The 23,947-nt window shown below is 44.5% G+C and overlaps 1 protein-coding gene across 6 annotated transcripts in view; it reads right to left on the bottom strand.

Moving 5' to 3' along the window:
- The window catches only part of ADGRF5 (adhesion G protein-coupled receptor F5), a 104,482-nt gene that overhangs the window by 44,204 nt on the left and 36,331 nt on the right, over positions 1-23,947 (bottom strand). For all 6 annotated transcript variants that reach the window (XM_080663998.1, XM_080663995.1, XM_080663997.1 and 3 more), the window contains exons 2-3: positions 14,910-15,035; positions 7,842-7,896 (exon numbers count right to left, since the gene is read on the bottom strand). In XM_080663998.1, coding sequence (XP_080520124.1) covers positions 7,842-7,896; positions 14,910-15,011 — 157 coding nt within the window. In that variant the 5' untranslated portion in view covers positions 15,012-15,035. The remainder of the gene's footprint in view (positions 1-7,841; positions 7,897-14,909; positions 15,036-23,947) is intronic.

Genomic DNA, 23,947 nt, shown 5'->3' with positions numbered 1-23,947 from the left:
GATCATCATGAAAGTAACAATAATAACAGCAGCTGCCATTTATTCATTACCTGCTAGGTTCGAGGGCCATGAGAACAGTATGCAACCCCCCATTTTGCAGATGGCAAAACTGAAGCCATATGGACAGCAAATCTTAGAAATGGGATTTGAAGCTACATTTTTCTGACTCCAAAGTCCATTTTATTTTAACTATACCTTGCCATGACTCAAACAGGAGAAGATAATGAAAGGGACCACTTTGTAAATCCTAAAAGACCATAAAAATATGAGGTATTATTGTTAAATGTGTCTTTGGAACATGGTGTACAATTCCCAAAGTACGTTTTGAAATAAAATTAAACTCACAGGCAAAATTATTAATGATAAATGGAAGAATTAGCTAAAACTTTGCTCCATTTGAGTCAGCGTAATAAATGTTTTAGAAATCCACAGTGAGGAAAAACACAATGGCCCACAGCCATCAACATTCGTGGATCTTGACACTGACCCTTGCTCAGTTGGTTTGTTCCTTAGTTTAGCTCTATACATAAAGGCCTAATATGCTAAGTGTCTGACCATTTGACCATTCAGTTGCTATGATGCACACTGACCACCAGGGGACAGAGGCTCCAACTGGTAGGTTAGCTTGCTGCTGGGGTCTGGCCCATAGGGACTGGGTGAGATGGGCCAGACATGCCCTGAAGCAACCTCCTGTGGTCCCTCCCCAGCCTCTAAAATATTTCTTCTAATTAATTTCCTTTCAATGTGCACGCATCTGTGCACCCAGTCTCTAGTTGATTTATAAGTAACTTGACTATATATTGAGTGGCTACCTCCCAGGCACTGTGCTTGGTGCTGGGGACACAGGGCATATTCTGCTCACAGCCTCAGACAGGCCTACACTTTGAGTAGAAATGACAATTTCTGCCTCCTTCCCTGTCCCAAACCCAAGGACTTCCAGGAAAGTGATTCTTCTGTCTTGCCTCAGCTACAAGGAACCAGGGGAAACACAGGGCTGTTCCCCCACCTCTCTGTGGGTGTGTTAAGAGGCTTCCAGGCTCGTCTGCTGCCCCTGGGCCATCTGATTCCAGACAGTTTAATGTGTTTTCTTTTTCTCTGCTCGTATGCCCTGGTGTTGTTTGTCTGAATTTTTCTGACTCACCAATGCCCCAGTGGAAGGTAGCACATTCCAGGTGTCACCCGTGTCACAAATATCTGCAGGCCCAGGAGGCACAAACCAGCCAGGATTTCCCCTCTCCTTTCCCATAAATCACTGCCCACCACACTGCACTTATCTTAAAGAGACCTTTCTGGAAAGTTGGCCACAAACTGAGACAAGCAGTTCTGTCTTAATCACAGTTGTTAAAGCAAACAAGACTACTTTTGCCTGGCAACTCTAAGAGGAATTATGGCTTCTCAAAAGTCAGAGCCAAAATAGATCTATAAATTAATCTCCCACCTGCAAAAGAATGAAGGCTGCTAACTTCACCCAGGAGACAGGGGTTGGGTGTGGCTTTCTCTTGACCAAAGAGGACAGTGCATCTTTATCACTGGGTTTGGCTCTCTTGTTTCTCCCCATAGTTCTGTAGCAGGTAAATATTAAGCGATGGCTGTTTTTCTGCTGCTTTTTCTGTTTTCTTGGCATATTCTATTAGGTAGGAATTTGGCAGCATCATAGTCAAAGTTCTCCCTTTAGATTTTAGGAAGGTTTGGTCTCATAGGGGTCAACCACCAGAACCCCTGGCTCTGGCTTACCTGGCAGGTGCGGATGGAGGAGAGGGGGAAGCACTGTGTCGTAAAACACTGGGCTGTGCATTCTGGGGAAAAGAATCCATTCAACTGACTCATCATATCTCCAAAGGATGAAACAGATCTGCTGTAGACTTTTTTTTTTTTTTTTGAGGGGGTGGGGATGAAATGCATTGTTTATTCCTCTAAACCTCTAACTACATTTTCAGGACTATTGCAACTGTTGACCCTTTTCTGTTTTAAAGTGTTAAATGCTATAAAGTCATTGGTGTTCATCATTTGCTTTGCTTGAGCCCAGATCAAAATGTTTGAAGAAAGAAACTTTATTTTTGCAACTTAAGTGTGGTTTTTATGCTTGAGATATTTCCACATGTCATTATATTGTAACTCCTGCAGCTCCATGTCTCCTGCTTGTGTAGCAGTGTATGGTAAACACTTTAAAGAGAATGTGTGTATGTGTCTGTATTTTTAAATACATATAAAGCTGTTGTTTTCACTCCATGTCACTAAGTGATATTTCATATGTATGGCTATACTGATAATAATGGGCCTTGTAAGTCTCCCGACCTTCATGTGTACGGCTGGCATGGGTAAAAAAAAAAAAGTCAGCCCCATATAAAGTTCTTTCCTGAGTACAGGGAAGACAGTGGCTCCAAAAATCATGGGATGGAATCGTACAGGCCAAAAACATAGGTTGAGAACTACGACTCTTAACTGTGAGCATGGACTTTGAGCCAGAGAGAGCTGGGTGGAATGCCTTCTTACCTGGGCAGGCATTAACCTATGTGAGCCACACTTTGCTCATCTGCAAAGAAGGAGTAATATTTTCTCTGCAGAGGTGTTGTTAAGGAGTTGAATACTGAGTGCAGACCCCTAGCAAACTGTCTGGCATATCATAACCATTCTGAAACAGCAGATAGAAACAATAATACTGATTATAAAAAATGTAATGAGCCCTGGTTGTGTGGCTCAGTTGGTTGGAGTGTCATCCCATGTACCAAAAGTTTGCTGGTTCAATTCCCAGTCAGGGCACATACCTGGGTTTGGGGTTTAATACCCAGTGGGGGTGCATACGGGAGGCAACTGACCAATGTTTCTCTTTCACAACGATGTTCCCCCCCCCCTCCTCTCTCACCTCTCTCTGTCTCTCTCCTTTTCCCTCTCTCTAAAATCAGTAAAACATCCTTGGGTGAGAATTAAAAAAAAAAAAAAAAAGTAATGATTCCATTCTTTGCCAATGTCTGCTGGTAGTTCAAGCAAAACTTGCTATTTCAATTAGGTCTCACCTTGGAGAGTGCTAAACAAACAAACAAACAAACAAACAACATGAATCAGAGAATGAAAGAAAAAGCACTCCAGGTATTAAAGGTCAACTCTGAAACCAAACTCAAACACCAGGCTGAGAACATCTGGCCTTCTCATCTTGCTCCGTGACCACCAGGGCCTGCTCCAAACACTGCATGCCACCTCTTATCACAGGAAGGATTAAAGCCATGAAAACCCTCAAATCTGTTTCTCAACCTGGAAAATGTATAGCCTTTTTTGGACCCAGATCAAAACGGTCCACACACCCGGGCTGCCAGGGCTGCAGAAAGGCACAGGTGGCCAGCAACCCAGCGAGGTAGGAGCCTCGCTCCCACTGACTAGGTGTAAAGGTAAGCACCTCCCACACAGGGTTAGGACATCCTGGATCTCTTTTTTTGAAATGTCTCCAACTGATCTTTCCTTTCGAAGCTGAATTAAAAGCAATGAGGACTCCTCAGCCCAGGGCTGAAGATACATTCCCAGTCAAACTTGGAACGAAAGCTGGTGTGGACAATTTTCTAAATGGACATAGGGGACATATTTGTGTGACTTCTCACCAGTAGCTTTGACTTTCAGTCCCCTATGAAGATTACCCTTAAGACTAAATTTCAAGTTTGTTGACAAACCTCCAAAATAAGATTTTCATTCCCACTCCCATTTCTACGTGTGGCCTCCACATCCCCTAGGCACCCAGGTTTGTGCTCCTGGAAGGTCACCTGGACCATCCCTCCCCTTCACCCACATCAGATCTGTCTCCAGGTCCTTTTGTCCACTTCTCAAAATGCCATTCACAAGGGCTCCCTTTGCTCCTTCCTGTCTCACCGCAGGGGCCGGAGCCAATGGCAGTCCACACTGCTGAGCCTCCTCGCTGGTCTCCCGGGCAGGCACTCATCTCCTCATCCAGTTCACGCAGCCAAACCATCTGGCTGGCTTTTCCTTCAGATGCTTCCATCAGTCCCTCCTCTCTGCCAGCCTCTCAGTCTAGAATCTACTTCTTGGTGTCATCAGGACATAATTCTGATGCTTCCTCCCCTTCTTATTTCTCTCTGGTTTATAGGCAGATGTGCATTCATTCCTGCTCCGGCCTCTGGGGCTTCTTCTGTGCAGGGTTCTCTTCCCAGCAGAGTCTTGAAACAGTTTTCCTAAAATGCTGACTCCTGTGTGATGGCATCCATCCTGACTCTAGTGGTTACATGGGAAGTTCTCTGAACTAGTGCTATTTCAGGCTCTTTCTAATACAGTATTGTTTTTATAAGTAAATTAGTTGACTTTGTTTTTAGCAAAAAAAGTATTAAAACAAACAAAAACAAATAACCCCCTAGATAACTCCATTAACATTTTTAAAGTAATATGTACACAATATTATTTATTCCCCTCCACAACTCTATAATACAGTGGTTCTCAACCTTTCTAATGCCACGGCCCTTTAATACAGTTCCTCATGTTGTGGTGGCCCTCAACCATAAAATTATTTTCGTTGCTATTGCATAACTGTAATTTTGCTCCTGTTATGAATCGTAATGTAAATATCTGTGTTTTTCAATGGTCTTAGGTGACCCTGCCAGCGGTTCTCAACCTGTGGGTCGCGATATGTGTGTGTGTGTGTGTGTGTGTGTGTGTGTGATATAAATATATATCAAGGGCTCAAGAAGTTATATAACTGCACAAAATGACTTAGGAAAAAGTCCACAGTGTTCTCAGAATAAATATGAGTATTGATCCAATCTTTAAAGACAATTCTATCCCAAGCTCTAAAAACTTGGTCCAGTGTCTCAAAAGAAAATTCCTTTTGAGAATTTTCTTTCTCTCAGAACCATTGTTTCAGTCTTTCTGGCATTAAGGCTCCAGAAAGGGTGCTGAGAATATACATGAAGGAGAATACCACTCTGACAATCAGCACAGTGCTTTCAGCCTGCTAACTTCACACACCAAGCAGAAGCGACACCTCCATGTGGCATGTGCCGCATGTAACCCTCCTATTGCTTCCTCTCATAGTCACACTCTTAATTGCAACTCACGTTTCAAGTATCTGTTGCATTGTGCCTGGGCCTCTCCATGGCCCTTCCTTCCTTCCTTCCTTCCTTCCTTCCTTCCTTCCTTCCTTCCTTCCTTCCTTCCTTCCTTCCTTCCTTCCTTCTTTCCTTCCTTGCTTCCTGTTAATCCTCACCCTAGGATATTTTTCCCATTGATTTTTAGAGAGAGTGGCAGGAGGGGGAGAGACAGAGAGAAACAGCCATGGGAGCCTGCAACCGAGAGACATGCCCTTGGCCAGGAATGGAACCCGAAACCCTTCAGTCCACCGGCTGACCCTCTATCCACTGAGTCAAACCGGCCAGGGCTCCATGACCATTTCTTATTTCAGTAATTTAGTAAAAGTACTGAGGCCAATCCATCTCCTGCAAATGGCTAGTTGAGTGATTAACAAATCCCAAAGGACTCTGGAGGCGTGAGAGCACAGAGAACCACATGTAATAAAGGAAAAGAGGTTTTCATGGTGATTTATCATCATCATGAGAGTTTTTAATAAAAGCACGTCTGGAAAAATTGTGGAATGTCAAACCCTTAGATGTGGAAGTGGTTTCCTCCCCAAGGGCTAACCGCTCGTGCTGTTGCCATGGGTCACAAACAGCCACAGGAAGTGCAGGAAGATGTTACTTTTACAGCTGTGGGTCCCCCACTGCCCCTGGGGAAGCGGGTAGCCAAGACCTAGAAGAAGCTGGCAGGAACCTGGAGCTAGAACTCACCCTCCAATAGTTTGATTTTAAAAAGAAGAGTCTGTCACAGGGGGCAGGAAGCGGGGGTAGACATAATGATGCTCTTTTTATTTTATTATTTTAATTTTTTTCGTTAATCCTCACCTGAGGATATTTTTCCATTGACTTGTAGAGAGAGTGGAAGGGAGGGGGAGAGACAGAGAGAGAAACATTGATGAGAGAGAGACATCGATTGGTTGCCTCCTGCACATGCCTGAACCAGGGTTAGGGATCAAGCCTGCAACCAAGGTACGTGCCTTTGACCAGAATAAAACCTGGGACCCCATGCTCTATCCACTGAGCCTAATGGGCTAGAGCAGTGGTCGGCAAACTGCGGCTCGCGAGCCACATGTGGCTCTTTGGCCCCTTGAGTGTTGCTCTTCCACAAAATACCACGTGCGGGTGCGCACGTACAGTGCAATTGAAACTTTGTGGCCCATGCGCAGAAGTCGGTTTTTGGCTCTCAAAAGAAATTTCAATCGTTGTACTGTTGATGTTGGGCTCTGTTGACTAATGAGTTTGCCGACCACTGGGCTAGAGCAATAATGATACTCTTTTTAAAGCACAGAAAGTGCCGTCTGCGCTGCAGACCACTTCAAGCAAAGAGTGCAGAAAGGGGGAGTGGGGATCCCATAGGGATAGGAAACAAGGCTAAACCAGAAGCAGAAAGAGAAGAGAAAAGAAAATAAAAAAGAAAATAAAAACAAGGGAAGGAAAAGAAAATTATCAGTGGTATGACCTTCCAATGAGGGTTTTGAGAGCTTGATAAAATGTGGTCAAGTTCTAGTTTCACAGCAGTGGGGTCTGGTTGCTGCGCTGTGAGGGCTCTAACAGACACCTCCACCCTGACCTCTGACAAGCCTACTCCCTTTGGCAGCCCAGCCAGTCTTTCAGACCACGAGACTGAGCAAAGCAAGTCACAATACGTCTGGAGAATTATCCCCTCACAATGCTATAGTTAAGAAGTTCCACCTTCTACACAGTTGCTGTAGCCACAGGCCAGCAGACTCAACAATAGGAACGGATCCTCTGAACTCACACAGGGGCAGCTATACAGAGACGGAGCGGAAGACATCACCGTGTTTGAGTTTCTCAGAGTTCAGGGCGCTCATGTCTACTAGGGATGACAAACAGGAAGCAGAATGACAAAGCATTGGGACACTCTTGTGCTATGGGAATGTATCAAGGGCAGTGGGAACCCAGAAAGCAGCCCCACCCTGTCTGGGATTCGATGGAAGACCTTAAATGGCAGGAACCCCATGTGAATTGAGACTTAAGTCAGAGTCCCCTGGACAAGCAAAGGGGGGTGGCAGGCAGGGCACTGGCTATGTGAAAGGGAACAGGAATAAAACATGTGGGAAAGGCAGGCAGGGTCCCTCTAGTAGGACTCAAGCAGGTAATTGGGTTTTATCTTCAAGGCAATTGGGAGCCCATGAAGAATTTTATGCAGGGAAAGAAAAGCATCAGGATGATGCTTTTGAAAGGTTCCTATGAGAAAAGTAGGAGAATCTGGTTCGAGGAAAAACCAGCCTGTAGATGTACGCTGACACCCACCCAGGTCCTGCACGTGGGACAGGGCCCCAAGGATCATTGTATACATAGGTGTTTATAGCTCTCACTGCCCTCAAACCTGCAAGGGGCAGAGCCCTCTATTTTCCAGACCAGCTTTTGAAATTTAGTGGGGAAATTAGAGTGGGAGACAGAGGAGAAGGACTTGAGTCTAGTGGTTAAGTGATCCAGAAAATAAAGTGATAAGTGAGAATCAAAGAGGTTTAAAAATTAAAAGGCAAAAGGAAAGGCTGCAGGGTTGAGGGTGGAGAAGTAGGCTTTTGGAGGTGGAGGGCAGCCGAGGAGACGGGCACAGGTGGTGGGAGGGGAAAGGGGCATCAGAATGTTGCTAAGATTCCTTTAATGTCATTTGGTAGAGAATGGAGTTTTTTTGTAATTACTTCTAGATATTGAGACTGAATTGTAGATCACACTGTTTGGAAAAGTTAGAGCCAATATTATTTAATCGACTCACTAGAAGTGATTGACAAGAAAGAGTTCACATACCCGCTCGTTTCTGCCTCAGTGGCTCCTCCTCTGCTAGTTCATGCTCCTGAAGATCCTGAAAGAACATTTTAGAAAATTGTCAATTAGTGGTAGAGACATCTTTCCACTACGGCATTCTGCTCCCATGCCCCACGTGTTAGAGCTGAGTTTAGGGCTGCAGATTCGGAGTTAGCACCTTGTGCCCAGTGAGTGAGTGCGGGGCGAACAGCAACTCAGGGGTGGGGAAAATGCCATGGACTCGACTCTGTATTCTGACCTGGGAATTCACTTTCTATAGACCAGTCTCTAGCTCCAGGAGTGGAAGACATCACCGTGTCTGAGTTTCTCAGGGTTCCTGCAGTTTGAGTCCTGTCAAGAAGTATAAATCGTGGTGTTCTCAACTTGTGCTACTTGCCCATGCCTGACTCATTCCTTTGGCCTTTTCGACAAGTCTCACTACCTCTTCTCGGCACTCTGCCTGTCCCCACGGGAGTATTCCTGCAGCCTTAGGGCCACTTAGGTCGTCCATGCTTAGGAGTTATTCTCTCCCTCCCTGCTCCTTTTTTCCCCAATGGTCGCTTTCTGTGACAGGGGCCTGAGAGCCAGCTTCAGGGTCAGACTGCCTGGTACAAAGCCGTGCCACTGACTAGCTATGTGACTTTAAGGAATTTATTTGTGACTTTGAGGAACTTATTTGTCCTCCCTGATCCTCAGTTTTCTTTTCTATAAAACAGAATAATAATGGTATTGACCTTATAGAATTGTTATGAGAATTAATGTGGCACATAGTAAGAGCTTAATAAATGTTAATTACATCACAAAGCACAATAGTTAAAAACAAGGACTCTGCAGACATTGACTTCAAATCTGAGCCTTGCCATAAAATGGCTGTGTGACCTTGTGCAAGTTACTTAACTTCTCTGTGCCTCAGTACTCACCCATAATATAGGGATAAAAATAGCTTGCGTCAGGAGATTGTCAATGCTTAATAAACCGACAGCACTGAAATGAGTTATGGTGACATAGTAAATGCTATTCTGAGACAAGGCTTCACATTGCTCTGGGGGCACCATTCCCATGGACCACGGACCTCTCTTTCTGCACACTGCCTCTTGCTGCATCTCTGTAAAGCTCATCTCCTGTCATCATGTGGCTTCTGGTTTAAGAACTGACATTGATTGGCTTTCCTGTTGGTTCAATGCCAGCTCCACAGCTGGTAATCACACCTTGATCTGAAACAGGTCTCTTAGCTCACACCTGCCTCCAGGTGGATTTCCCTGTGGACGTTCTTCCCAATCCAAACTCCCGTTAAGGTCCAATAGAAGAGCCCTGCCTTTATGAGGTCTCCCCAGACAACTCCTGCCCACAGAGGTGTGTTCTTTCCCATGAACGCTACACACCTAAGAACCTCACCCAAGGCAGAGCTCATTCTGCTAACTGTGCTGTCTACTGTTATTTTCTAGTTATCTCACATCAGAACGGTAACGAAAATAATGATTCCTAAGATGTGTTCAACACCCCGTGCCAGACACTATTAAGCACTCGATGTATGCTGACTTATTTAATTCTCATGACAGCCTATGGTACTGCCATGTCCCACATTTCACTGATGAGAAAACACAGGCATAGAGAGGTCAATAACTTGGCAAAGGTCACACAGCCCTTAAATAGCAGAGTCAGGATTTGAACCCAGCTAGCCTGGCTCCAAGTCTGCAGTTGTCCACACAAGCATCATTTAATCAGGAGATTCTCCAGAAAACTGTGGGTTTGTCTCAGGGACCCACTCTGTCTTTTCCTTGCATTTTTTCTCTACTGCCTCTTTCCATCCCCTTTCTTTCTGATGACGAGTGTTAACATCCATGGAACTGAGGACAACCTGTACCTGACAGTTCATAAATGTTCTTTAAGAGTGACTAGAGCAGTGATGGGTGACGACTGGAATTTTAGAAGCCCAGATGCTCCTTCGCTCCCCATAAGGTTATTTCAGCTGCACTGAATATGAGGAACCAACCCAAGAAGGAGGAGCGTCCACACCTAGGGCTGGTTCCTGCCGGCTTCTCCTGGAGCCTGCGTTGGCCCTGTGCCCAGGAAGAGGGGAAGGGTCTTCCACTGCATTTCTGCCTCCCTCCTCCCTGGGGCCTGGCCGTGGCCATCAGAAGCTTTCTTGGTCCACACTTCATGGGCTGCGGTTGGGAGACTCAGCCTGGGAGAAGGTGGCCACTGGCGGTGACCTTTGGTCAGCTGATCCAGGTGGAGATGTTATTTTCTCATTGCCCAGTGGGGCTAAAGATTGGTGCTGGCAGTTGTCTGCTAAAATGAAGATACATTTCAATGCTCTCATGCAAAGTATTTGAAACCTTTGTGAGCATAAGGGTAACTTGCCTCTCCTCTCTGCAATCTGATTTAGCAGGTGTGTGTGTGTGTGTGTGTGTGTGTGTGTGTGTGTGTCTGTGTGAAGAAACCTGCCTTTTTCACCTCATATCCCCTCATGTGAGGCCACCCTTTGAGAAACGCTGCTTCTGAACTAGTTCCTGAATCTGTGGTGATGATCGGGAACTTTCAGGGAACATGTTTTCAAAGTGCTGTTCCCACAGCTCTGTCACTTCCTGCCTCTCTACCATCCAATGAAGATTCACAACTTTTTGTGAGAATAACCTACATTTTATTGTGAGCCCTGCAATCATTGGGAGGAATTGGGAAAATATACTGAAAGCAATGAAACCTCCCAGGAGCTCCCCCCGTGGTAGTGGTTGCTCTCCCAGGTTTGAGAAGGAGCAGAGGACTGGCTGCCAGGTCTGGGGGCTTGGGCTTCAATGAGGCAGATGCTGGAGTCTCACCAGGAACTGAATCCCACCACCACTGCTCTTCCTGGTGGGAAAAGCCGTGCTCACTCTAAGCCTCGGCTTCTTACGCTGTGGAAGATATTGGGCTGGGGCACACCAGACGTGTGTGAAGTCTCTAGCTGTGGTGTGTGTCTGTGTGTCCAGCTGGCCTGGGGCTCATGGCGGGTGGGGGCAGCTTTGTCCTCCTGTGAGTGCTCATGTCACCCCAGTTCTAGGACCTCTGAGACTCCAGAACTTGCCATTTTTCTTAAACTTTGGGTGCCAACGACTCATGAGGGAACATAGATCCTGCCAGGGGCTCCCACTGCTAAGATGAATGTTTACTTTGGACGAGATAACAGAGCCTCCAGCTGGGCCTCCCTCGGCTTGCCCACCTAGAAGTACCCAGACAAGTGTCTGAGCGACACTGGCCAGCTCCTCCAGAGGGGATCTCCTGACGGCCAAGCTTCAGCCAGCGGACACGAGGTCAGCGATTCCAGGAAACGCCCCACCTGTTCCACATGACTTTACAACCAACCACGGAGGTGGGGCAGTGGCCTGAAGAGGGTGTAGATAGTCAGTCAGGAATAAGAGGTGAATTTTATGTGTAGAAAGAAAATTCCCATGGAACCTGATGATAAGGGGTCCTCAAAGGTCACCGCTGTCGCCAGATCTCGATCCTCCTCATCAAGGCCCTGTCCTTCACTCCTCTTTGACTTGACCTGGAATCCCAGATTTAAGATCTTTGCCTCAATCTATATATATAAAAGGCTAAGTGACCGTCTGACCAGCTATGACGTGCACTGGCCACCAGGGGGCAGACACTCAACGCAAGAGCTGCTGAGTGCAGTGACTTGGCAGTTGCAGTTCTCTGGTGACACACCCAGAACCAGAGAGGAATGAACCCTATTCCGGAGTGCGTCCCCCGAGAACCGCCCTCTCACAATCTGGGACCCCTTGGGGTATTTCAGAGAGCCGATTTTGGCCTTATCTCCCCAGGCCAAGCTGAGGGACCCCACCTGCCTGAGGGACCCCACTCACTCCGCAGACGACCTTCGAGCTGAGCCGCGGCTCACCCCAGATGCGGCTGGCCAGGGAGGGACTATGGGAGGTTGGCTCCAGTGTGTGTCTGGCCCCTGTTGTCCTGTCCCACCCTGCTGGCCACCTCCTAATTAATTTCCTTTCAATGTGCATGAATCTGTGCACCCAGGCACTAGTATTAAATAATTATCTCAACAAGGATCCTGTTGGAATGTCTCCTCACACAAGCATATTAATTAACACAGGTTTATTTGTACTAGAATAGTAAAAATAACTACTAAATCTTAAGTACTTGCTCTGTGTTTGTCATTGTGCTAAGGCATACATGTGTGTGACATTTAATCCTCCCAACCAACTGATGAGGAGATACTATTTATTCTCATATCATGTAGGGGAAACAGGTTAAGGGAGATAAAGAAAAGTGACTCTTTCCAAAGCTAGCGAGGGTCAGAGCTGGGCTTCAGACTCAGGGCTAAGGCCACAGTTGAGAGTGGACAGCCTTACTGCTGAAAGTGTGCTCCCTGGGACAGGAGTAAGTTCAACTTGTCAGAAATGCAACATCCAGGCCCCACCCCAGCCTTCCAGAGTTGAAATCTGCATTTTAAGAAGGCCCCCAGGTGGATTCATGTGCACATTGAAGTTTGAGAAAGTACATCATCCACCTCAAAAGCCCACCACCCCTATTTGCACACCCATATTTATACTGGTAGCAGCTTTATTCACAATGACCAAGAGGTGAAAGCAACCCAAGTGTCCACTGACGGATACAGGAATAAAAAAAAAAAGGTAGATATACATCAGTGGATCATTATTCGGTCTTAAGAATGGAAAGAAATTCTGATGCATATTATCACACTAGAGGCCCGGTGCATGAAATTCGTGCACGGGGTGGGGTGTCCCTCAGCCCAGTCTGTACCGTCTCCAATCTGGGACCCCTCGAGGAATGCCTGACTGGGCAGTCGGACATCCCTCTCACAATCCAGGACTGTTGTCTCCCAACTGCTCGCCTGCCTGCCTGCCTGATTGCCCCTAACTGCTTCTGCCTGCCAGCCTGATAACCCCCTAACTACACCCCTTCCAGACTGATTGATGCCTAACTGCTCCCCTGCTGGCCCAATAGCCTCTAACTGCCCTCCCCTGCTGGCCTGATCACCCAAACTGCCCTCCCCTGCTGCCCTGGTCCCCCCCAACTGCCCTCTCCTGCAGGCCTTGACCCCCAACTGCCCTCCCCTGCTGGCCTGGGTACCCCCAACTGCCCTCCTCTGCTGGCCTGGTCCCCCCCCCAACTGTCCTCCCCTGCAGGCCTGGTCCCTCCCAACTGCCCTCCCTTGCTGGCCTGATTGCCCACAACTGCCCTCCCCTGCTGGCCATCTTGTGATGGCCATCTTGTGTCCACATGAGGGCGGCCATCTTTGACTACATGGGGGCGGCCATCTTTGTGTATTGAAGTGACTGTCAATTTGCATATTACCCTTTTATTAGCTAGGATAGATACATTTTTAGGACATTATTCTAGGTGAAATAAGCCAGTCACCAAAAGACAAATACTGTGCAATTCCACTTATAGGAAGTGCTTAGACTAGTCAAAATTATAGAGACAGGAAGTAGAACAGCGGTTGCTAGGTGCTGAGGGAAGGGGACAATGGGGAGCTGCCATTTATAAGGTATAGATTTTCAATTTTGCAAAATGAAAAAGTTCTGCCGATTGGTTGCATGACTATGTGAGTATATTTAACAGTACTGAACTATACACTTAAAAATTGTCAAAATGGTGAATTTTATTTCAAAAGCTATAATTGTTTTTCTTAAAGCTCATCACTATGCATTTAACATGATAGAAGGCCAGCCATGGAAGCTGGGTGGCAGCTTAGAGCAGTGTAAGCTGATAAGAAGGGCTCAAGTGTACCTCTCCTATGGGGGTCTTTGGCCTTTTGGCAGTATGAAGATATTATATCTTGAATGCAGATCTAGGGAGAAAAAGGGGGGGGGGCTTTTAAAGGGAGGAGACCTTCCAGGAAGATCAAGTTCAAATTCTACTAGCAACTCTTGGAGGTCAGGGGCTTATCCCCTAACAGCCTGTGCCACCAGGCAGATGGAGAGCCTTTGTTAGGGCCTCTGCAATGAGGGACAACCTGGCACAATGGGAGGGCACTAGGAGCCTGGAGCAGAGGTAAAGCTAACCCCATTGCTGTGATCCCCTCATGCTTTGGCTTTCTCCCCACGTGCCTGGGGTAACTAAAGCAAAGTGATATATTAAAAGCTAAACAAAAAATAAAGGACAAAGATCAGGCGAACACAATACAAAGAGAGGATAGACAACGAATTAAAAGCATGGCAAAAAGAGACATCTCCAATGCTAAAATCAACCAATGAAGCCATAACAATGGTGACAGACTAAACAAAGTAGCACTAAAATGTCTTCTTAAAAAATCAGCAGAAAAAAACACATTATAGTAGAAGAAATAATAATAGCAAACAGTGCTACAGTATTTAATATGTGCCAGGCACTGTTCTAAGGCAGCTTATAAATATTAACTAATTTAATTCTCCCAGCAGTCACAGGAAATCAGTGCCACTATTATCATTACTTTATAGAGGAAAAAGCTGAAACACAGAGAGAATTACATTAATCTCCCAAGATTCATAACCCCTAACATACTCTATCTCTGGTACATGGAGTAGGCTAAGGAAGGAATAACCCAATAATGTCCAAAAGAAAAAAATAATAATAAGACAGCACTTATCACCCCTTTAGTTAAGAAAAACTCCCATTAACTTCCCAAAGACAAAACTACCTGGATAATTTGTCAACAAAAAGCTTGATGATATCTCTGCCCCTTCAGCTATCTCAATCTGTGATGCTCACACACAGTGAACACCTTTTGAAATGTGCTATAGTCTGATGCTCAAGTTAAAATGAATCCTTTGAGAACACCCATTCTTTTCAATCCTCAAAATCTGCCTTTCAGTCACTGTTGTCAGTTTCACAGAGTACAGCTTCAGGCCTAGAGGTGGCAGTTTAGTTAAAAAGTCAAGACTGGGGGATTTCAGAGCAAGACAAGTTGTCAGCCATGAGTAGATACACTACAGTCCATTTAGGCTTACCTCTCCTACCCCCATTTTCTCACAGACCCTAAAATTTTTTTAAGCCATTCCCATCTGTGATATTCCCAGGATATCAGAAAAATGTGACAAAGAAAAATACAGCAGACATGGATTTACTCACCAAAGGATGAACAGTAGACTCTATATTCCAGGTCGCTGTGACTTGGGAAGAATAAACCACAAGGATCACGAAGCACAATGTGGTTCTACCTGGATGTTTCATTTCTTCAAGTTTGAGTTGCTTTGCCTGAAATGGAAATGTGGTGGTTTAGAGATAGAGCAAGTTATTTATAAAACATGGAGAGAACTTGCAAACCCTATCTCAAAGGTCACACAACAAAAGGACCTTTTCAGCAGAGAAAGGAGGTGCGTTAAGGTATCTACTCTTGAGAACAGCCTCTGCTTCAGACCCCTGGGTGAGGAAATGTGAGGCAGGATGAGGGTTGGGGAGGACAGGCGATGGTACCTGTAAATAGGACAAAGGTGGCAGACTTTGGGGTAAGTTTTCTTTATACATGGTGAAGGAGAGAGATAAGGAACAAGAAAAGAGAAAGAGGAAAAATAAGAAAAAGAGAAAGACTATTTAGTAGGAAATAATTTTAACCTTGGGATCCAGTACACATAATATATGAACAAAAGGATTAGAGATTAATACTTAACCTTTGCTACATGCAACACTGATATTTTTCAATTCTAGTCTATCCTTATTTTTTCTTTTAATTTAATTTTTTATTAAATTGACTTCATGACCCATGGTATGGAAAATCCTAGACTTAAACCATAAAATTGTAAGTTGTATTTTATAGTCTCATAGTATGTAGTGTAGAATATTAACATTATAATATGCCCCATCCTATGTATTGATTTTTGTTGCCCCTTGCAAATTTTCTATTGCTTTTATTTTATTATTTGTTCTCTTCCTTATAATTTTATTTTATTATCATTTTTAAATTTATCTTTATTGTTAAAAGTACTGACCCCCCCCCCCCCCCTCCACCTCTCTCCTGCCCCTTCCCCAGGCCTTCCCCAAACTATTGTCATGGGCTATGCCTGTGTATTGATTTTTGATAGCTCTCTTTTTATAATGATGGTGATGAAAACAAAGTTTTTAGGTGATCAGATTACTTACTATGGCAATTAAAAAGTAGACTATCAGATGGAAGAATTCCAAATCTCATGGGTCTGGGGACCAGGAGAAACTGCCTTGTGGAAACTCTTTTCCTTCCTGACTTTCCTATGTCCATGTGTTCTGAAAAGAGCACAGGACTAAGAAATGGGTAGGGATTAGGATCCAGGATTACTATAAACTAGCTGTGTTTCCTTGAATAAGTCGGTTTTCTGAGTCTCAGTTCCCCCATCTGCGATAGGGGGATAATTACACCTCCTCTAATTCTCTCACAGACTTTCCTGAGACTCAAATGCAACTAAAAGCCATGAAGAGCTCCAAGGCCGCAGTCTGCTGTGGTTTTCATCCTGACTGCTGGTGGAATCCAGAGGGCAGCCATCAGGAAGGGCAGTCCTTGGCCCAGGCGCTGCAGAGAGTGCCAGTCGGCCATGGCCAAGATAACACAGAAATGACTGCCAAGACTTACATGCCGGAGAGAATTGTGTTTCAATCACCAGCTGCCAGCTGCCTCCTTTTCCTTTTCCCAGTCGAAAAGAGGGAAGTATAAGGCCTTGGTTACTAAACCAATTGGCAAACCTGGCAATCAAATACATTTTTAAAATTCTGCAACTCGATGGTTTTTGGAAAATGCTTTGCAATTTGGGTTACAGGAACAGATATTCGAGATCAGCTGTGTCTGCTGATGGGAAATCATAGCAACTCATTGCTCAGTTCTCTACCTGAGGTTTTTTCTCCTTCGTTGAAAGAATGTGGGCTTTTGTAGATATTGGGCAGGCTGGTTCAGTGTGGTGATAGCAACTGTTCCCAGGATGAATGGAGTATGTAGGAGGCAACTTAATTTTTTCAGGCCCCAACTTAGTGTTGGCTGGTTCCATACTGAGGCAGTTAATCAGGGGATGAGACTTAGTAAATGAATGGTTAATGAACCTCCCTTAATTTGCAACACCCATGGAGGGACTCAGGTATTAGAAGGACCCAAGCTGACTCCATATCTTTCCACCATTCTCCAATGTTGGCCTTTTGTTGCATTAGCAAGAATTATAATGTCCCTAAGTGGCTACATCTTGTCTTTCTGTATAGGCCACCATCCACTACTGTCCACTGTCCCCATCTTCCCCAGCCTTCCCCAGGACAGCTCTTGACTAAATCAACATTCTTTACTTAAAGGAAGTATTTGGTGACAACAAAATCACAGGTCAATAGAAATAGAGAAGTAAGGAGACCCCCACTGTGAGGAGGGGGTTCTCTGGATGCAGAAGAGTGATGACCGCTGTGTGCAGTCATCAGTCACACAGCACAGGTGAGGGGTTCGCCACCTGCAAGGAGAATGCCACCCCTTTGAGAGAGAGGTAATTTCAAAATATATGACAACCAGTACGTCATGGGCCTGACCAATCAGAACAGTGATACTGGCTGAAGATCAGTTCAGCTTTTGAGGTTGCTACTACATGTGGGGGGAAATCTGAAGACGCACTTGTCTTACCTAGCCCTCCAGCTCAAAGCTATTCTTGTCTGTGAGAAAGGCAGTAGAAGATCTTTCACTTGGCTAATGGAGGCAAAAATCCAAATTTATCCAGTGAAAAGTGAAGAGCATTATCTCACATTCATGGCAATGTGTCTTCAGTAGCGCTCCCTTCGTCATAAATCCCCTAGATGTTCTTGTTTACTCCAAATTCCTGGAGTTAAGGACAGATGACCACTAAGAGATACAAACAGCAAGAGAGAGAAAATGATCTGATATCACTCCCTATTTCTTTCTCTTTTAAAATGATAAGTCCTGAACATTCTGTACTAAAATTCACCAACCTATGTGAGCCGGCTGTGTCTTAGAAAAAACTGGGAAATATGATCTAACCCTATGGTGATGACCAACTTCCTGGCCTCCTCTGACTCTATTTTCCTGTCGCTGGAGTTAGGGAGAGGGGAGTCAAACACCCTGACATCAAATGCCAGGAATAGGTCGTCGGGATTCTTGGCAGCCAGTCGGCATTGGGAGGATGAGGGTCTGGGTTCCTTGGAGCAGTCTCTAAGGACATTCTCCTGCAGGAGCTGTCATTGTAAAATGGGCCTGAAACACGCCAGGAAACAGTTCTCCCAAATCTTTGAAACGGCCAGTGCTTAAGATCAACTGCTCTTTTGGAAACGCTTCATCAGCCTTGACCTACCCAGACTTGGAGTAGGAAGAGGAGTAAATGGGTTTGTGTACTTTTTTTTTTTTTTTAAATATTTTATTGATTTTTTTACAGAGAGGAAGGGAGAGGAATAGAGAGTTAGAAACATCGATCAGCTGCCTCTTGCACACCCCCTACTGGGGATGTGCCCGCAACCAAGGTACATGCCCTTGACCGGAATCGAACCTGCGACCTTTCAGTCCGCAGGCTGACGCTCTATCCACTGAGCAAACCGGTTTTGGTGGTTTGTGTACTTTTTAAGTTCAAAGCCTGTTCACAAAATGATCACATCTGTGAGGTCATCATCAAGTTGTGACTCCAAACTATTTCTAAATAGGGCAATAGTGGGATTCTTCCTGGTAATGATTTACTTCCTAAGCTCTACACAGCTCTGCCTTCCAGGCTCTCCTGCAATCCTTGGCCCCTCTCCCTCGGGAGTCCAGTCTAGTTACTCTCCTCTTGGGAACTAGGAAGGTAAGAGAGGAAAGAGAGCCCATGTTTGATCAGCCTCTACCTGGTGCCTCCCCCTTCCTCCAGCCCAGGGCTCTGCTCCTAGCTCCAGCCCAGCACACGGACCCTCCTTGAGCCTTACCAGGTACCATCACCCTGGAAGGAAGTTTCCTGGAGCATTTGCTTAGCATTTGCTTCAGTGGTTTTTATCCTTGGCTGTGCATCAGAACCAACACTTAGGGAGTTTCTTTTGTTTGTTTGTTGTTTCAATATCATCCCAGAGCAATTAAATCAGAATTTATGGGGGATGGGAGCTGAGAGTTGGTGTCTACCCCACCTGCTTCTGATACATGAGGTCTCCAGATCCACATCTTCAACATTCCATTCCACGTTTCTCTGCACACCCCTGGTCCTTCCCATCACCAACCTATAGCTCTCCCTCTACTAAAGAAACTATGTAGAAACAGAATCTTCAGGGGGGATGCATTTAAGAGGCAGTCAATCAGCAGTGGATGAATGAATGGATGAATGGGAGTATGGACTCAGAGGTGATCCACCTAACAGTTTTGATGCAATCCAATAGCCTATATGAAATATATAACAGAAGCCACCAGTGGCTCATGAGACTGATAACCAGCACTCTTTGGGCTGCTTTGTTCCTTTTGAAATGGAGACAGCTGCCTCTGCTTATGCTGCTCTCTGCCTGAAATCCTCTTTTGTGAGCTTGTGCTCTATATCTCAAATAGTGTCAAATGTGTTGGGCACTTCTGGACCAACGAATACAGGCTACTTTTTATTGGTCCAAAATTGTGCTATGCATTCACAAATTGAAATGACTCCTGGTCCTTGCCCCCAAGAAGCTCTCAATCTTGTTGGGAAGACATGAAACATACAGTTAAAGAAATATAAACTAAAAGGAAGCAAGCTTGAAAGATACACTTTTACTAAATGCCTACTGTATATCAGGCACAGTGCTAAGTACAATAAATATGTCAACTCATTTATTTATCTCTCCCAATAACTCTGTGAGGTAGGCATTTTAATCCTAATCCAGAGATGAGAAAATATTAAAGACCCAGACAGGTTACAGAACCTACCTGGGCCACACAGCTAGGAGGTAGCAGAGTCAGATGTGCCTCTAAGTTGGCCTTTGGCCAAAGTGACTTGTAATGTGCACGTGATAAGCATGACAGGAGTTGAGGACAGGGGGACCTTGGATGAGCTTTGGAGTGACCAGGGTCACTAGCCAGACCCTGAAGGATGGGCAATACTTCAATGTCTAATGGAGAAAGAATTTCAGGCAGAAAAGGAGCAGTGTAAGCAGAAGCAGCTCTCTTTCAAAGGGAACAAAACAGCCCAAAGGATGGTGTTTAGCAGTCTCGTGAGCCACTTGTGCAAGTTCCTTTGAGCAGCTTGTGACATGGGCTCAGCATGGTCCTCAGAAGGACATTGTTCTCCTGGGCAGAGCAATTGCAGCTCTACTTGGAAAGAGAATGAATTTAATGGCTTTGGGCTCAGGTGATTCCCTCCTTCCTGTAGTGGAAAGAACAGCAGCTTTGATACCAAACAGGCTTGTGTTCTGATTTCAGCTCCGCCACTTAATAATTAGGGTCCAGACATTTAACCCCACTGAGCCTCAGTTTCCTGGCGTGAATGATGAGAGTTTCCTGATGTGAATGACGAGGGTCACAGTACCCATTTTGCATAATTGTCATAAAGATTAGAGATCATGCCCAGGAAGCACAAAAGGGCTTAGTCATAGTTGGAATTTGATATGGGCTGAGTTGTGTCCCTCCAAAATTGATGTGTTGAAATCCTAAATCCCAATACTTCAGAATGTGACCTTCTTCAGAGACAGCGTCTTTAAAAGGGTAATTAACTAAAATGAGGTCATTAGGGTGGACCCTAATCCAATATAACTAGTGACCTTATAACAGGAGATTAAGACACAGATAAACACAGAGGAAGGACCATGTGAACACATCAGAGGAAGATGGCCATCTATGAGCCAAGGAGGGAGGCTTCTGAAGAAATCAACCCTGCCAACACCTTGATTTTAGAATTCTAAGCTCCAGAACGGTGTGAAAATTAATTTCTGCTATTTTAGCCACACAGTCTAGCAAACTCATATAGAATTTTTTTAAATTACCTCTTTTAATTTTTTATCTTTTAAAAATGCTAAATATGGGGGCTGGGGGGATATTTGGTGAGCTTTGGAGTGACCACGGTCACTTACTCTGGTATGTTGCTAAACATTTATTGTTTATTCTGGATATGAAAATTGAAAATGAAAATTGAAAAATGCATTCTTGGTATGTCTGGTCAGAGCATAAAAACATATCATCAGCCCTAACTGGTTTGGCTCAGTGGATAGAGCGTCAGCCTGCGGACTGAAGGGTCCCAGGTTCAATTCCAGGCAAGGGCATGTACCTTGGTTGTGGGCACATCCCCAGTAGGGGGTGTGCAGGAGGCAGCTGATTGATGTTTCTTTCTCATTGATGTTTCTAACTCTCTATCCCTCTCCCTTCCTCTCTGTAAAAAATCAATAAAATATATTAAAAAACAACACATACCATCAGAATTGGAAGACAAGTTAGAATTCATCTCTAGTTCAAGCTTCCCAACCCCCGACACACACACTTTAGTTTTTCAGATGAGAAAATTAAGGCCTAGCAAGATCTTTGTGTCTCAAATGCAACTGGGGGTTGAATCAGTCAGGACTCAAGAGATCAACCAAGGATTCTTAAAATTCTAGACAATACTATTATTCTGGAGTCAGGAGAGCTATTTATAATAGGATTGTGGATAGTAATTGTTAGTGATGATGATGATGATGAAGATGATCCCTATCATTTACTGGGAGCTCACTATATTCTAGGCATGGTGTTCAGTTCTCTCCAAGGCTTATGTCATTTAACCCTCTCAGTGATCCTATGCTACCACTAAATTATCACTACTTTTCAGATATGGAAATGGAAGGTTAGAAGGAAGAATAACTCTACAAGGCCACATAGCTGACATATGGTAGTGGCAAAATTAAAAAGCAATCAGCAATGCTACTGGGGATAGGTACCATTTGGGCTATGAGATCTTCCTGGTGGGATAGCAATAAGAATAAGTGGAAAACTTTCTCTATATGGACACTAGACCAGGCAACTGGAAACATGAGTTCTAGCCCCACTTTGCCACTAATTAATGGTGTGACTTAGGGCAAGTCACTTTACCTCTCTGTTTTGTTACCTGCAAATCCAGGGAGTTGACTGCACTCAGTGATTTCAAAATTGGGATGTAAGAATTGGCATCTAAAGGTCCTATTACTGTTCAAAGAGTCTAAAATTTCTTATAATTTTTCAAATCCAGTGTAACCTCACTTAAGCTTCTAAACCTAATCATAACTATCTGTTATATTTATCCAACCACCTTTGACAACCTCCCTCTGACTACACGGTCCAGGCCTTCACTGTCTGTGATGCACAGCATTGCAATGGCTTCCATTCCTTTCTTCTCTTCCCCATTGTCTACATGAGCACAAGGCTGATTTTCCAGATCTCGTTTTACCTTCTATTTAGCTCCCCATTGCCTTCAGAATAAAGACAATCACTTTCACTCATACCATGGCATGAATTTTATTTTTCAGAGCTGGTATGTTTAAAAAGCATCTATTATATTTTCATTACTGAAGCTGGTTGCTTTTCCATAATTTAAAATAGTGCAAGAGATGTTCAAGTGTTCATGCAAAGTAAAATTACAAAAACTAATACTTGAGAATTAATTTGGGTCACAGTTGGGGGGGTAGTAATTATTATTGTCAAAGTATTTCTCAGTGTTTGGCAAAAACAAAATAATTCTGCCATTTACATGATTTGTTAATCTTCACTTTTCCCTGCTCCATAGCCCCAGTATAATCACTGCATACTCAAATTCTATCCACTCTTCAATGTCCAGGCAATAGATCCCATGATCTGCTCAGCTATAAACAGTACCCATTTTCTCTAAGCACCCACTTTATCTAGGCTCTCACCCTTCCTCCTCACATTATATCTATTGTTGTAAAGTATTAGATGAAGCAAGTCTATTTATCCGCTCACCCAAGTATTCACTGGACAAACATTTATAAAATCCTACTAAGTGCCAAGGTGTTTTGCTAGGTGCATGGGGAACAGCAGAAAACAAGAGAATGGTCCCTGTCCCCATGAAACTTAAGAGTCTAATGAAGTAGATGAGCTTTATTAAAGACCAGAGAGCCACACTACAGATTACTCAGTTTATTGTTTAATTATGACTGTGAAAGTGCTACCAAGAAAGATAATCATAATACTAATATTTGCTTAACATTCACTATGTACCAGACACTGATCTGAGCACTGACTGTCTGAAATTTTATATATATATATATATATATATATATATATATATATATATATATATCTTTTATTGATTTCAGAGAGGAAGGGAGAGGGAGAGAGAGATAGAAACATCAATGATGAGAATCATTGATCGGCTGCCTCCTACACACCCCCACTGGGGACTGAGCCCACAATCCAGGCATGTGCCCTTGACCTGAATTGAATGTGGGAACCTTTAGTCCACAGGCTGATGCTCTATCCACTGAGCCAAACTAGCTAGGGCAAAATTTTTAATCCTCACAACAATTCCTAGAAGTGATTCTAGGATAATATCTAATTTATAGTATGATGTCAAATTAACTGAGCCACAGAGTGGTTAACTTGCCCTAAATTGCAGAGCTGGTAAGGGGCAAAGCCAGAATTTGAACCTTGGAAGTTTAACTCCAGAGGCCATCATTTTAACCACTGTGCTGAACTGTCTAACAATCCTATTAAGAGAAGAATATGACCTAGCCTTGGAAATTTGTGGAAGGTATCCCAGAGGAAGTATTTAATTGAGCTGAAATCTGAAACATGAGTTGGAGTGAGCTAAAAACCAAAGGGGCGGTTGGAGGGAGAAGATTCCAGGCAGAAAGAAGATCATGTGCAAAGGCCCTGCATGGGAAAACACATGGCACAATCAAGTTGCTGTAAGCATGTCAGAGTGGCTGGGACTCCAAAAGGAAGCAGAGCATGGCATGAGATGGGACTAGTGAGGTGAGCAGAAGCTAGGCAGACAAGCCTTGTAATTGTAATCACAGGAGTGGGTTAAGATTGATTAGGAAGACAGTAGAGAGAGCAGAGAAGAAGACCTACAACCAAGGCCCACAGAATTTCAACCATCAAAGGTCTGTTCAAGGAAGATGATTGAGTCAGGATGTTTGGGAATGAGAGACCGGAGAGGCAGGAGGGAAACAAGGCTAGAAGAAAGGCTGGAACCAGGCAAGGTCAAGTGTTCAAGGAGCGGAGTGTGGTCAACTATGTCCGACAGTGCTGAGAGGTCTGCTAAGGGGAGGACTGAGACTGC

The sequence above is a fragment of the Plecotus auritus genome (genome assembly GCF_963455305.1).
Source record: "Plecotus auritus genome assembly, chromosome: 4".
In the NCBI taxonomy this organism is placed as follows: domain Eukaryota; kingdom Metazoa; phylum Chordata; class Mammalia; order Chiroptera; family Vespertilionidae; genus Plecotus; species Plecotus auritus.
The sequence above is the reverse complement of the archived record's forward strand: the minus strand, read 5'-3'. Positions and strand labels throughout refer to the sequence as shown.